The sequence below is a fragment of the Beta vulgaris genome, chromosome 6 (genome assembly GCF_026745355.1).
Source record: "Beta vulgaris subsp. vulgaris cultivar EL10 chromosome 6, EL10.2, whole genome shotgun sequence".
NCBI lineage: Eukaryota > Viridiplantae > Streptophyta > Magnoliopsida > Caryophyllales > Amaranthaceae > Beta > Beta vulgaris.
In genome coordinates this window covers 12,656,847-12,669,970 of record NC_079207.1, presented here as the reverse complement: position 1 = coordinate 12,669,970, position 13,124 = coordinate 12,656,847, and the positions used below count along the sequence as shown (strand labels likewise).

The following is a 13,124-nucleotide window of genomic DNA, read 5'->3' as shown; positions in this document are numbered from 1 at the left end:
GGAAGCTAGAGGCTCCCAAGCCACTAAGATGGTGGAGATCAATGGAGGGCGTTGAGAGTTGTTGGTAGTAAAGGAGTTCGAAGATCCTTATTGGACGGGTGTACTTGTTGAAGTCTAAGACCATTCAATGACATTACTTGTTAGAAGTCTTTGTGGGTGTTGACTTTTTTTTTAAAAAAAAAACCACAAGCATTCGGCTCTTACTGAGTACCCCAATAAGGAAGGTAAACTTTAAAAGGAGTGTCAAGTAACTTTTAAGGTTGACAAAAACCTATATTGGACAAATACAATCATTTCCAACATATTGGTAAATAAACTTAGTCTGATCCTTCAAAGAGAAGTCAGTCCACTAGAAAATGCCTTCACCAAAGATCGCTCAATTTATAATAATCTATTAATCGCATAAGAAGCACTTAATACTTTTCAAAAGTCTAAAATAAATCTGGTTGGTATACTTTGAAACTTGATATGGAAAAAGCTTATGATAAAATTGAATGGGATTTCCTCTATCAAACTTTTCTTTTTCCTTACCTTTATATATATAAAAAAAAAGGCAAGTCTTTCTAATGTCACAACTACTTGAGATTTAAGTCCGTAAATCTTAACTGAGGTCACGAAATATTAACCTAAATATATCTTTAAAAAAAACATCTATATTGTACATTGATGACGGCTAATTAGGGACACATTAGCAAAATTACACTAAAATCTATATATATAATAAATTACAATATCTTAGTTACAACTTTTAAAAAAACTTTATTTTAATCACTATTATCCACCTCCAAATCCAATCAATTTCCAAAACAAGCATATTTTCTTGTTGACAGCATGTGACGTGACAGCCAATATCCTTGCCACAAATACAATCACACACACCCACTCAGCCACTCTCCTCTACCTTTGCATCGTTACTACTTACTACCCTTCACGTTCTTCTTGCACATTTTTCATTTTTCCCCTCCTAATTTTTTTTTCTTTTACGTCCCCACCTGATATTTAAATTTATTCTTTAATAAAAAAATTCCCTTCCTCTAAAAAAAATTTTTTTTTGACTACAATAATACGAACTTTTACCCGTTTTCTCGCAATAATACAAACTTTTGATTATTTTTAATAATACAAGCTTTACATCAAAATTTCTCTAATAGGTCAAGTTGACTTGTAAACTCTTCAAAATGATTTTTCTCCTTTCTCCCTCTCCCCCCACCCCCTCACCTGAACCACCTCAGCTTGTTACAAGTTAACACCAATATTGCCTCAATGAAGGAATTTTGATCAAAAGTTTATATTATTAAAAAAATAATTAAAAGTTTGTAGCATTATGTGAGAACGTACAAAAATTTGTATTATTCTTGTTACAAAATCCAAAAAAAAAAAAAATTGACATGAATAATCCAAATTATCACCGTTTCGCTCAAAGTAATCCCAACTATGGGTTATTCTAGAATAATCCAAACTATTGGGACTACGTTCTCAAAATAATCCAAAATAAAAGTTTGGATTATTTTGGAAAAATACCCTAAATAGTTTGGATTATTCTAAAATAACCCGAAGTTCGAATTATTTTGAGCGGACCGGTCATAGTTGGGAATTTGGGATTATTTCTTTTAATCCCTTCCCGAAAAATAAAAAATATTCCTTTGAATGAGCTATAAAAATCTCCATTTCATATCTTTGGTTTGGTAACCTTTTCTTGTGCGCTCATTTTCTCTCACCTCTTTTGGTTCCATTTCAGATCTGCCCAGGTAACCCCCATTTCTTAACCCTATTCCTTTCATTCCCTTTTTCTTTTTCTTCGGATTTAATTTCATAATTGTATAATTTTTTGGAAAAATTTACTGAGTATTTTGTTTTGTTGTTTTTAAGGGGGTTTTTTTTAAAAGAAAAAGATTGATTCTTTTGTCTGTGAGATTTTTGATGTTGATATGATATATCTTAATTTTGCTTGTTTATACAATTGCTATTTTATGAATCATGGGATCGTTGTTTTCACATGTTTTTTTCTTACATATACAAAATTGATGGTAAATTTTGTCTTTTTGTTCATAAAAAGTTAACAATGGGATATTACATAGGAGTGATAGTTATGTAGAGGAAAGAGGACTCATACATACATATTGTTTTGTGGTTTTGAGAGGAAATGAGCAGATCTCAAATTGCAGTTTGGATTTTCTCATGTTTATGATTGTTTGAGAAATTCAAGATTGAATTAAGAATATCAATTTTGTCATCTTATTTATTTGTGGGTGAATGTTGAAAGTACAATTAATTATAGAAATCATGAAAGCAAACATTATGGTCTTGGTAGTTGGTAGACTGGTAGTCTTAAGTTTTAAAGGAAGATAAGGCGAAATTCGTAGCTCCTCTCTGGGAGGGACAAGGAACGTTCATATCGGTGGTGACGGTCATGAAAAACTGAATAAAAAGCTAAAGGGAAAAGTAAACTTAATGTTGTTTGATGAAAGAGTGATTTTCTATAAGTAATGACAAATGTTGTATAACAAATGACAAATGTTGTATAAAAAGTAAGTGATGTTTGTTCCTGATGTGAACAAGGTTTGTCCCTCTCCGGGAGGAACTAGGCAAAGCTCGACGATAAGTGAAAGAAATAATAAAAAATTACATAAGCAAAAGTAGAGGATGGGAAATTTCTGTATTCTCTAGATGATTCTAAAACTTTATGAATATCTGGGTGGCTGGTTTAGTTTTGTACTTTCATGGCTCTTTCACTACTATGTTCCTTTGGAATGTGGTTAGGTATTTTGTTGAGAATCCTTATTTTCCTTCTTTCTTGTTGGGGTTTGGGGTTTTTTTTTGGGTATAGGGGCATAATGCTTTGTACAATCGTGAAATTTGTGTGATCTAGTGCCCATATTTTATAGATGTTTGGTAAGACATCTCTTTACAGCATACTTTAATATTATTGCCTAAAATTAGACCTAAACACCTCTGTGTCTTAGAGCCTAGAGGTCGAAGAGGGAGATGATGCTTACAAAAGAAGTTGTGGAGAGGTACAATTTGCAAGCAGCAAGGTATTGGACATAAATTTAAGAAGTGAGGGTGGCGTACTCCTGTCTATTTCCCTCTCTCTCTCTCTCTTTTGTTTGGTGCTCTTTGGAAGGCACAAAGGAAGTAATGTAGACGTCATTTGATCCTAGCTTTTGGAAAATCATTTCCCAAAGACTTCGATATCAAACTTTTTGTAGTGTTATGTAAGGTTATGCCTTTTCCATGGCTATTGGACAAATCAGGATGTCAATTACAGGTCATGTTCCAAAGACGAGGAAGAAGCTTGTTCACAAATACTAGGAGTTAGTCGTCATCACATATGACTAAGCCTTTCAGTCTCGCCCTAGCTGTTTTAAATGGGATTTGGTTATGTCCCTTGCATCTGGATAGGAATGGGGAGGACATCATTGATTACTCAGTACTCAAAATGGTCCAGGACTCCAGGCACAACTGATATCTGCTACTTCATTGATGAATATATGAACATGAATACTCTGCAAGGTTGAAGCATTTTCAGTGTGCTGGAAGCTTTTTAATGCCCTTTGTTGACTCTGGAAAGGCGAGTCAACCAAATGTTGAAATGATGAACTTTTGCATTGAGACAGATGCCACGAGATGCTTCTTAATATGAACTTGTGCATGTTGTTTTGTGACTTTTTTTTTTTTTTTATCAATGACACTGTTACATCCCTTGTATGATTATTTGGTGACCTCTGCTTGATGTTTTGTTGAGTTCCTGGGCAACTGAGCATTTGTTTTTTCTTGATAGGATCGTTGTGGCAGTTCTGTAAATTGTTTGTGCTCTTGTGTTTTATTATTTCAGTATGTAGGCCACTGACAGATTCAGATTTCTTCGGGGTGAAGGGAGCCTGACCCTTTAAACATATATATAACCCTGCATTATATAAATTATTTTATAATAAACCTATACGGGCTCTGGCATAAGCAGTAAAGAGCTAAAGGCAACTTCGTTTCAAGCATGTGGTTGAAGAGTTAAACCTTGGGCCCCCATGCTACTTCCCTTCCTTATAATCCCGCCATTTTCCTTGTATATAATTCATCTTTTTTCAATCTGAAGTTTCTTGGATTCCTAACTTATTCAATAATTGGTCACTATAGGAGTTCATTACAAATGGGACGCGGTGTAAGCAGTGGAGGTGGACAGAGTTCCTTGGGCTACCTTTTTGGAAGTGGAGAGGCTCCTAAGCCTGCTGCTAGTAAAGTGCAGGCCCCTGTCAGCGCACAACCAGCTGTGAAAGATGTAGCCCAACCAGTTGCAGATTCCCAGCCAGTTGATCTCAAGAAGGTTCCTGCTGGAGTGAATAGTAACATAAACAACTACCACCGTGCTGATGGTCAGAACACTGGAAATTTCATCACGGTATGACTGTAGCTTAACAAGCTTTTTTCTTTGGCCCCTTTCAAATGTTATGCACATTTACGTAAAATGTTGGCCCTTCAAAGTTATTACTTGTTTCTTTCTTTGAATTTGTTTGGAGATCTTAAATAGAAGGTGAATGCTTATCTGCTTTAGTATTCAAGAGTGTGGAAAATTTATACTTAGGATCTTTAATTAGGACCCAGGGGAAAGCACGTTTAGAAGTGAGTCATTAAATTAACACTAACCCTATATGCAAAGAATAATTCATCCAGATGGTCTGTCGACCTTTGAATTGTTTGAAGACAGTTAGAAAAAAACCTGGGCTCGAAACTTGTGCATCGCTTAGTCACTTAGAGAATGTATTCATTGGTGTCGTCGGAAGGCTGCTATTGTTATTATAAGTAAACCTGTTTGTCAGGTCCACAGTTGGCAGGTTTTGGTTGGTAAATAGAGGTCGGATGTGTTTCCGGTTGGGTCGGATAGGGATTCGGTTATACATATTATGGGTCAAGTTAGAGTTCAAATACGTTATTATCATTTTTTTTTTTTTTTCTGTTTTTCATATACATTGAGTATAATTTGTTTATATAACTACTATATCATCTTTAGTATCATATAGTAATCATTTTGTAATGTATATATATATATGTTCATATGAGAATGCATACTTACATGAGAAATGAGAATGATATTTACGCGCTATAACTCTTATGAATAAGTGATGTAACTCTAATGAAACAGTGATGTAACTCAAAAAAAAAGTATATTAGAAAACAAAAATTCAAATTTTAAACTTTTTTTTTGACTAATTTTTTTTAGTTGGGTATAACTCTAATGAACAAGTGTTGTAACTCTAATCAAATCGTGTGGTTGAGATTCATTCTCATTTCTCATGTAAGGAACATTCTCATGTGATCTTGCCCCTATATATATATATATATATATATATATATATATATATATATATATATATATGACTCAAACCAACAAAATTGATAAATTTTAGAACAACAATGGTACTGTATTGTAAACTATGTTCTATCATAACAAACCAAAGATATTGAAGTTGAACTGAAAGTAAATATTTTTCATGTAAATTAGTAAATATAGAATACATTTGATTATCAATTAGTCATTTTATTCAAAATATTACATTTGACATCTAAATTATATCGTTCTTTAAAATTTAATTAGAATCTCGAGTCCATTGGGTTGGGTCAGCTTCAAGGCTACCCCAAAAAAATCAGGTTTGTGGGGTTGAGGTCATTTCAGGTTTCCAGTTGCAAACTTTGTTCAAAACACAAGAAAATCAGGTCGGATTCTGAGGTCGGGTCATTTTCGGTCAGGTTTCATTATAAGTAATGAACTAGTGGACACCAGATATCTTCTCTGATTTTTCTTGTTTTTTTCTTTTTTAGGCGTTGTGTTTATGGGGTGGGGGTAAGTTGGGGAGGTACGACGGGAGGGCCCATTGTTCATCTCCTGCTGAGGTTTGCCCATTCCTTTTTTGGTTCTCGATTGGTTGTTGAAGATTTACTATACTTGTGCCAATTTTAGTAAGATAGACGGGCACTTATTCTCATATTGGTTTGGAAATGAACTTGTTTGTGTATGCAAATAACTTTTTACTACTCTTATTGAGTAAATGTCTAGTGCAAATTCTTTTGTCAATTTGGATTCTGCTTTAGTTTATTGAGGGTTCTATTTCTGCCAAATATTTGCATTCGTTATGATTGAAGTAATTTGGTTTGTTGGATGCAGGATCGACCCTCAACCAAGGTTCATGCTGCCCCTGGTGGCGGATCTTCTTTAGGTTATCTCTTCGGTGGTGCTAGTAGTAACTAGTAACTGAAATATCCACCATTTCAAATATAGAAATCCAAGTGTTGAGTTTGTTCTTCAAAGAATACTGATATTCACTTCTGCTGTCGTTGATGCCAAAATCAAACGTGGATTATTATATAATGTAAACTGTAGATTTGGTGGTATTCTGAGAATTTTCGTTTGAGAACTGGAACCTTTAATGCTTTAAGAGAAGGAATCACTATTCCTTATAGCCAAGAAACAAAACTTTTACCATCAAAGGCTACTTACTTTCCTCTCGTGACCGAAGCGAGTTTTAACCATCAACACCAGACTTAACGTGATTGACCGAGTCTTAAAACTTTTATAAGCAGATGGTTGATAGTCAAAGTAGGAATGACAATGGGTCGGACACCTTTTCTTGACTCGCTTAGACCCTACCTTATAAACAGGATATGGTTCTAAAATTTTGGATTGTATGGGTTTAAGTAGTCGTCTTGGTAAGTGTTATCGAGTCAGTTGTGCGTCTCAGTCTTACTTAAAGATTTACTATGTTTTTAGACCCACTTAGGCATAGATGGACGAACAAATATATTAGGTGAATATGAAAAATTAGTACAAAGGTAAGTAATAGTCAAAACCTATTGGATGAGAGGATTAAGATTGAACATTGGAGTGATTCGACTTAAATGACAACAGATCGAATTAGGCGTTATATAAGTAATGTTAAAAAATTCCAACTATTTTGTTCTGTTAAATTGTGGTTCAAGTCGTTATTGGAGAAATTTCCCACACAACGATAATTAAAATAAGCCAAAATTGTCAACAACTACCTAATAAATATCACTTTTCATAAACAACTACCTAATATAAAACTTTTTTAATTCAACTACCTAATATAGCTATTCCGTCAACATAACACTACCAAAACCGTTAACTTTTGAATTTTCCGTCAATTTTTCGAAACTCCCCAATTATATGAAAAATAATTTCGATCATTTCAAGAAACCCCATTTTGATGAACCTTAATTTCATCAATTTTTCCACAAATTCCAATTTATAAATTAATTCCCCAAAACCCCAATTTATAAACCCAGATTTCATTAATTTCTACTTAAGGAAAATTAATGAAATCCCCAATTACTTAACAAATAAGGGTTTAGAAATTGGGGATTTTGGGAAATTAATGAAATATGGGTTTATAAATTGGGATTTGGGGGAAAATTGATGAAATTAAGATTTATTAAAATGGGGTTTCAAATAGTTAAAGTTAGGGTTCATGTAATTGGGGATTTTCGAAAAGTTAACGAAAAATTCAAAAGTTAACGGTTTTGGTAGTGTTATGTTGACGGAATAGCTGTATTAGGTAGTTGAATTAAAAAAGTTTTATATTAGGTAGTTGTTTATGAAAAGTGATATATATTAGGTAGTTGTTGACAATTTTAGCTAAAAATAACATCAATTTTCTTTCAATATTATGTAACTGTCATGAATCAGCATGCAACAAGTATATAATGCTGCAAGTGACAGCAACGCACCAACCTGATAAAAGGGGAAACCAAACAAATCCATGATCAGGTTTTTCATATAGCACTTCATAATTATTCAGGATCTACTTATACATCAATGTAGTATTAACTTCAGTACTTCACCATTGTGAGCATCATCAATCCTCGTTGCTCACAGTTTACAAAGTTAAATCATTAAGTTAACGTTAGAAGTTCAGAAATAAATTACAGTTAATTGAATCAACTCAGTTGAAAAGAAAAAATGTTGAATGTACATATCTTTTTTTTTTTTGAGCAAGTTGGTAATCATAATGTACCTAACAAGGAACTCTATTTCCATCAAAAACAAAAAACAAGGTTATTGTTGATCCAAGCATCTGAACTTTGTTTCCATCAACTTGTAGCCCGGTCAGGTGGCCAATGCAGGTTTGCCCATATATATTTGTCTCCCAAACAGGCTATGCATGCCTCTATTTTTGTGGGTCTCACACTCGTTTCTTGTGCGCTTGGACATAATTATTATTGGCCTAAGATGTGACCTCCCAATGACCGGACTAGAATAGGGCGGATTTTCTGGCCAATCTCGTGACTGGCTCTATTAAATCATGAACTGGCTGATGATCCACAATGGTGATTATTCCCAATATGATGGCGCCTGTGATCAACTATGAGGCTGATGAAATCTAGTGGCAATAGCTAATGATGACTTGCAATTCTGAAAACTGAATTAGGTAGAATAAAAGGACACTCTTGGACTCTCAAACTGCCGCCTGTCTACAAGAACTATGAATCTCAATCTCACTTCAGTTTCTACAGATCCTAATATTATTATACTCCTACTCCAGAACGCACTACAAAAACCTGCTGTGGGCCGTTACTCTTGGCTGTGCTTTGTTTCAACCTTAGTAGCAGGAACAGGAGGAGCAGGAATGATACCCCATTTTCGCCGAACAACATCCAGATCCTCGTCGAAGTGGCGCTCGTAATATATGCACATTAGATCTGTGCTGCTCAATCCAGCGCGTAAGGCCCAGGGAAAGTAATGCTCAAAGAAGAGCGATCTTTGCTTTGAGTTGAACCTTGCTGAGCCTCCTATAACTGACATGAAGCACATTGGAAGATGCATTTGCTGAAACTCTATAACCTTCAGAGCTGACTCACCCATTAAGTTTGTGGGAAGACCAAAGAGAGTGTGCCAGAAGTCGTGCACCTCTCGGGCCCGCATAGCCACATATGCTAGCTCTTCTGTGTCCATAAACCGTACAGGTGGTCTATCATCTGGAGAAAAATTCCTTGATCCCATGAACTTGGCATAGGCAGCCCCAAATGTATTTTCAGGGAGGTCCCATGCATGCCCAACATTTGCAGATATAACTCGTGGTCTTTCTAGGAGAACTGCCTATATATAAAGAGTTACCAAGAATTTCACACATTAGGTCAAATTCAATGCCAATGTTATAAGCAGAAAACTAGACATTTAATCTCGTTGGAACCTTGGAACCCTAAGCCCTATCAGAGAGGGGGAGCTAAGGCTATGTTTACCTCACCTTAATCACTTATTTACAGAAAAAAAAAGAGTTCACATTAGTTCAATTCAGATGATTCTATGGACGTTAAGTTTTGGAACCCTAAGCCCTAGAGGAGAGGGGGGAGGGGGGCTAAGGCTATGTTCTCCTCACCTTAATTTCACTTATTTTTACTGGAAAAAAAATGTTCACATTAGTTCAATTCAGATGATTCCACGGACGTTAAGTTCAAGACCAATTTAATTAAGATAAGTTAAGGGCCAATAGAGGCTACCAAAGTTTTAATTTACATTTATAATAAGTTATATCAAGTTCATGTAAGTACAGATAAGTTGAAGACAGGCTACCAGAATTCATCACCAAACTGTTAGGCGAGAGCACAAAGCCAATGGAACGACATGTCCAAACTCGAAAATTAATGTTACAACACTATTGATACTTACAGGGGCGGATCCAGCGTGGGTTCAGTGGGTTCAACTGAACCCACGTGGATCCGGGACAAAAACAAGGAAACTGGGCAAAAAAAGGATCTAATATATATTAAACAAAGCGGCTTATATTATTTAAGGTCATGGTAGCTCAGCGGTAAAGTTGCAAGCAATAGTATTGCTTGGTCTCAGGTTCGAATCTCTGTGATGTGGCTTACTTTTTTTTTTTTTCCCTTTTTTCATCCTTCCTTAGTCCTTTTAGGCTTATTGTATTATATCCTTAGTCTATTTTTTCCTTTTTTTTTTATCCTCCTTTTATTTTTCAAGCTCTCTTTTTTTTATTTATAAATCTCCCCCTTCCACCAAGTACAAATATATTATAAAAGCTAAATTTGGCTAATTCACATTATCTTTTTGTCTACTTCATGTTTGTGCTATCTTCTTATCTTCTTTTTTATATATATTTTTTTGATCCTCCCTTAGTCCCTTTAGACTTACTATATTATATCCTTGGTCTTTTTTTTCTTTTTATTTTATCCTCTTTTTTGGCTTACTGCATTATATCCTTGGTCTTTTATTTCCTTTTTTTTTTAATCCCCCTTTATTTTTTAAGCTCTTTTTTTTATCTATAAATCTCCCCCTCCCACCAAGCACAAATATTGTAAAAGCTAATGAATTTGGTAAATTCACATTATGTTTTTGTCTACGTCATGTTCGTGCTAGCTAGTTGTTAAACTTTCATTTTTTTTATACAATAGTGTATAACACTCAATTGATAAGTTAATTAAATGAAAAAAAGTCTTAATAGTTGATACTCGATTCGTAGTTTGCATAACTATATAGTTTGTTAAAAAATTGATAGTCTTTCAGTACTACAAGAAATTAAGTATCATATTTTTTTGTAATGATGTAATCAAGAATGAAAGCCTCGCCAAGTATAATTGTTGAAAGTTTATTTTTTTCCTTTTCTTTAAAAAATTGCAATTCCAAATAAAAAAAAATAAATTTTAAATTTATATCAAAATTAGTCCGAACCCACGTGGCTCAATTCCTGGATCCGCCACTGGATACTTACATAGCATGAAATCAGCTCCAAAAAGAAAAAACTTTCTTCCAGCACGCACAAAATCAGAAATCATCTAGTGGCTCAGACATTCACAAAACACTACAGGTACACACTCAACAAAGGTATCATATATGCGCTATCAATTTAAAGACCACATTAGTTACATTCCAAAAGATAGCTCAATTATTCACAAATACTATAACGATTAAGGAAACCTAAAGATTTGAGCTAGTTATCCAAGGTGAAACTACAATAGACCCTCATTACACAATTCACCCAAGAAAGTACATATTCACAAAAACTATGAAATTTTTTCACTTTTAGAATAGATTATAATATAAATTTTTAACAGAAACTTGATATTCAAAATACACCAATAAAAAGCTGAACAAATGAAACAGACTTACTGTGCCTTCTGGACTATTCTTCATTCTCTGAAGAACTCTTTCAAAAGCAGGCTTTCCAGTTGTCTCTCCCAAAGCTGCTATAAGATCAGCTCTTCGTGGGTCAAGCAACGCACCAACAGCTGAACCAAGAGCAACTGCAGCCTGCTGCCAGCCATTAAGTCGGACCCGCGCACCTCCTATCATGGCAGCTATTTGCTAAAAACAATGATCAAAGCAGTGATCCTATGATTGACAAGAATACTATATTGTTAGGCAACCAGAGAGAAGCTGAGTATACCAAAAAACCGTCGATTTTGGGGTTTCAGATGCAGGAAGCAATAGTGTATTCAACCAACCTCAAAATCTGGAACTGTTTTTTTTAGCTTAATGATGTAAAAACTAAAAAGTAACTTAGTAATCTCTCTCAAATGACAAATTCAAGATTTCAATCTTAAAAATCGATTTTGCCTGCGATCCTTTCCTCTCACTCCTCTTATTTGTTAATCAAATTGAGGAAGGTGAATTGATGATGAAAATCCGAAATTGTGTACAATAGATTGATAATTCGTCAACTATTAGATAGAAATCTAGACTATACTTGTTTATCTTCTTAAATTTTCTTCAAGCTTGGTGATTACCTCTTCTTATCAAAGCAATTCTCCATCCAAAGGCCAATAACTTAAAATCTAACAACACTTCAGTAATTGTTCTCTCTCTGTCTTCTTATTTTTCGTTTAATTCAGTCAAATTCAGTAGTATACAGCAAAATTTACATAGAATTAGTCAGTTAAGCATGTTTTTGAGCATAAATGAAGTTAGGAGAACAAACAAAACTTACAAATTAGGGCTCAACTTAAGAATTGGGGAAGATGCAGGTGTGCGTCGAATTTCCGGTGCGGCGGTAAGATCGAGTAGGTTGGAGCGCCTGATTGTGGTGGAGAGAGACAGCGTGAGGGAGAAGAGAGATAAACCCCCAAGTCTTGTTGAAGGAAACTGGAATTAGGCCCAATTCATCTGCAATGAATATATACTTATAGTCTTCTACCGTCTATAAATAGTTGCACCATTGTTAACTTTCAACTTTACTCAATGCATGATTTCAACCATTAAACATCTCATAAGACTAGATTTTTCTAGAATGAAATGATAAATTATCTTTCGGTTAATCTAGCCTCCTCCGTTCTCGAAATCAACAAGAGGTATTGTAGGATGTGAGAAGTGCACAAAATAGAAATGGTAAATAACGGAAGTATAAGAAATAAGTGGTATAGTATAACTATGTTTATATTCACTCAAATTTAGCGAGAGAAATCCTAATGAAACATGCTGACAATTTGCCATAGACCATAAAATATAATCAACAAAATCAGCATTAACATTGATAATGCCTAATTCAAATATAATGCCATTTCAATTTTCAAACACCAATAAACACCCCCTAATCACATGAAATTGATAAACCCTAATCTAAATTATATAATCTGATATATAAACACCCTTAACAACTGAAACTGCAATTTGTTTCCCAATTCTCATGAAATTGATAAACCCTAATCTGTAAAGTAAAACAAGAAATCAACAAAATTGAGCAGATTAAGATGTACCTAGTCACGATTCACGATTCTTGTAAGTATACCGTCCACCGTCGTCCACCAAGGAACCAATTCCGACCATTTTTGTGGCTGCACGTCGGTAAATCGTCAAACACCCTGACCCAGTGGCGAATGTTGATACGAAGCCACCAGGCAACAGCAGCAGGAGGTTCGAGACTCCGAGTCCACGAAGGCGCCGCCGATGAGGCCGCCCGACGAAACCACGAGGGAGAAGGTCTGAGATTTTATGAGAGAGAAAGGGAGAAGTCTGCGAATGTGCTGAGGTGAGAGAAGAAAGTTGAGAGCGAAAACTGGGAAAAAAAAGAGTGCGTGATTTTTTTTTATTGCTGGTGCACGTGCACCAGCGTGTTAATAGGTAAATCCTTGTGCGTTGCCATTAATAAAAAAGAGCACACCACATA

At 34.9% G+C, this 13,124-nt stretch overlaps 2 protein-coding genes across 4 annotated transcripts; one reads left to right on the top strand and one right to left on the bottom strand.

Moving 5' to 3' along the window:
* The first annotated feature begins 1,507 nt into the window (after window positions 1–1,507).
* On the top strand, window positions 1,508–6,404 carry LOC104895776 (protein SPIRAL1-like 1). The gene is made up of 3 exons (XM_010682367.3): window positions 1,508–1,748; window positions 4,132–4,393; window positions 6,155–6,404. Exons 2-3 carry the CDS (start codon window positions 4,145–4,147, stop codon window positions 6,236–6,238), a joined length of 333 nt encoding a protein of 110 aa, XP_010680669.1. The 5' UTR covers window positions 1,508–1,748; window positions 4,132–4,144; the 3' UTR covers window positions 6,239–6,404.
* A 1,386-nt stretch (window positions 6,405–7,790) lies between these two features.
* On the bottom strand, window positions 7,791–13,055 carry LOC104895775 (ubiquinone biosynthesis protein COQ4 homolog, mitochondrial). 3 transcript variants are annotated; one of them, XM_048645901.2, is made up of 4 exons: window positions 12,715–13,055; window positions 11,949–12,124; window positions 11,132–11,326; window positions 7,791–9,103 (listed from the first exon to the last, which is right to left on the bottom strand). In XM_048645901.2, the coding sequence occupies exons 3-4, from the start codon at window positions 11,312–11,314 to the stop codon at window positions 8,579–8,581; spliced, it is 708 nt and encodes a 235-aa protein (XP_048501858.1). In that variant the 5' UTR covers window positions 11,315–11,326; window positions 11,949–12,124; window positions 12,715–13,055; the 3' UTR covers window positions 7,791–8,578. The 3 variants fall into 3 exon arrangements, with proteins under 3 accessions (XP_048501858.1, XP_010680668.1, XP_048501859.1); XM_010682366.4 differs by having other exon boundaries at window positions 11,132–11,353; window positions 12,715–13,054; XM_048645902.2 differs by lacking the exons at window positions 11,949–12,124; window positions 12,715–13,055 and having other exon boundaries at window positions 11,132–11,940.
* Between the last annotated feature and the right edge of the window lie 69 nt (window positions 13,056–13,124).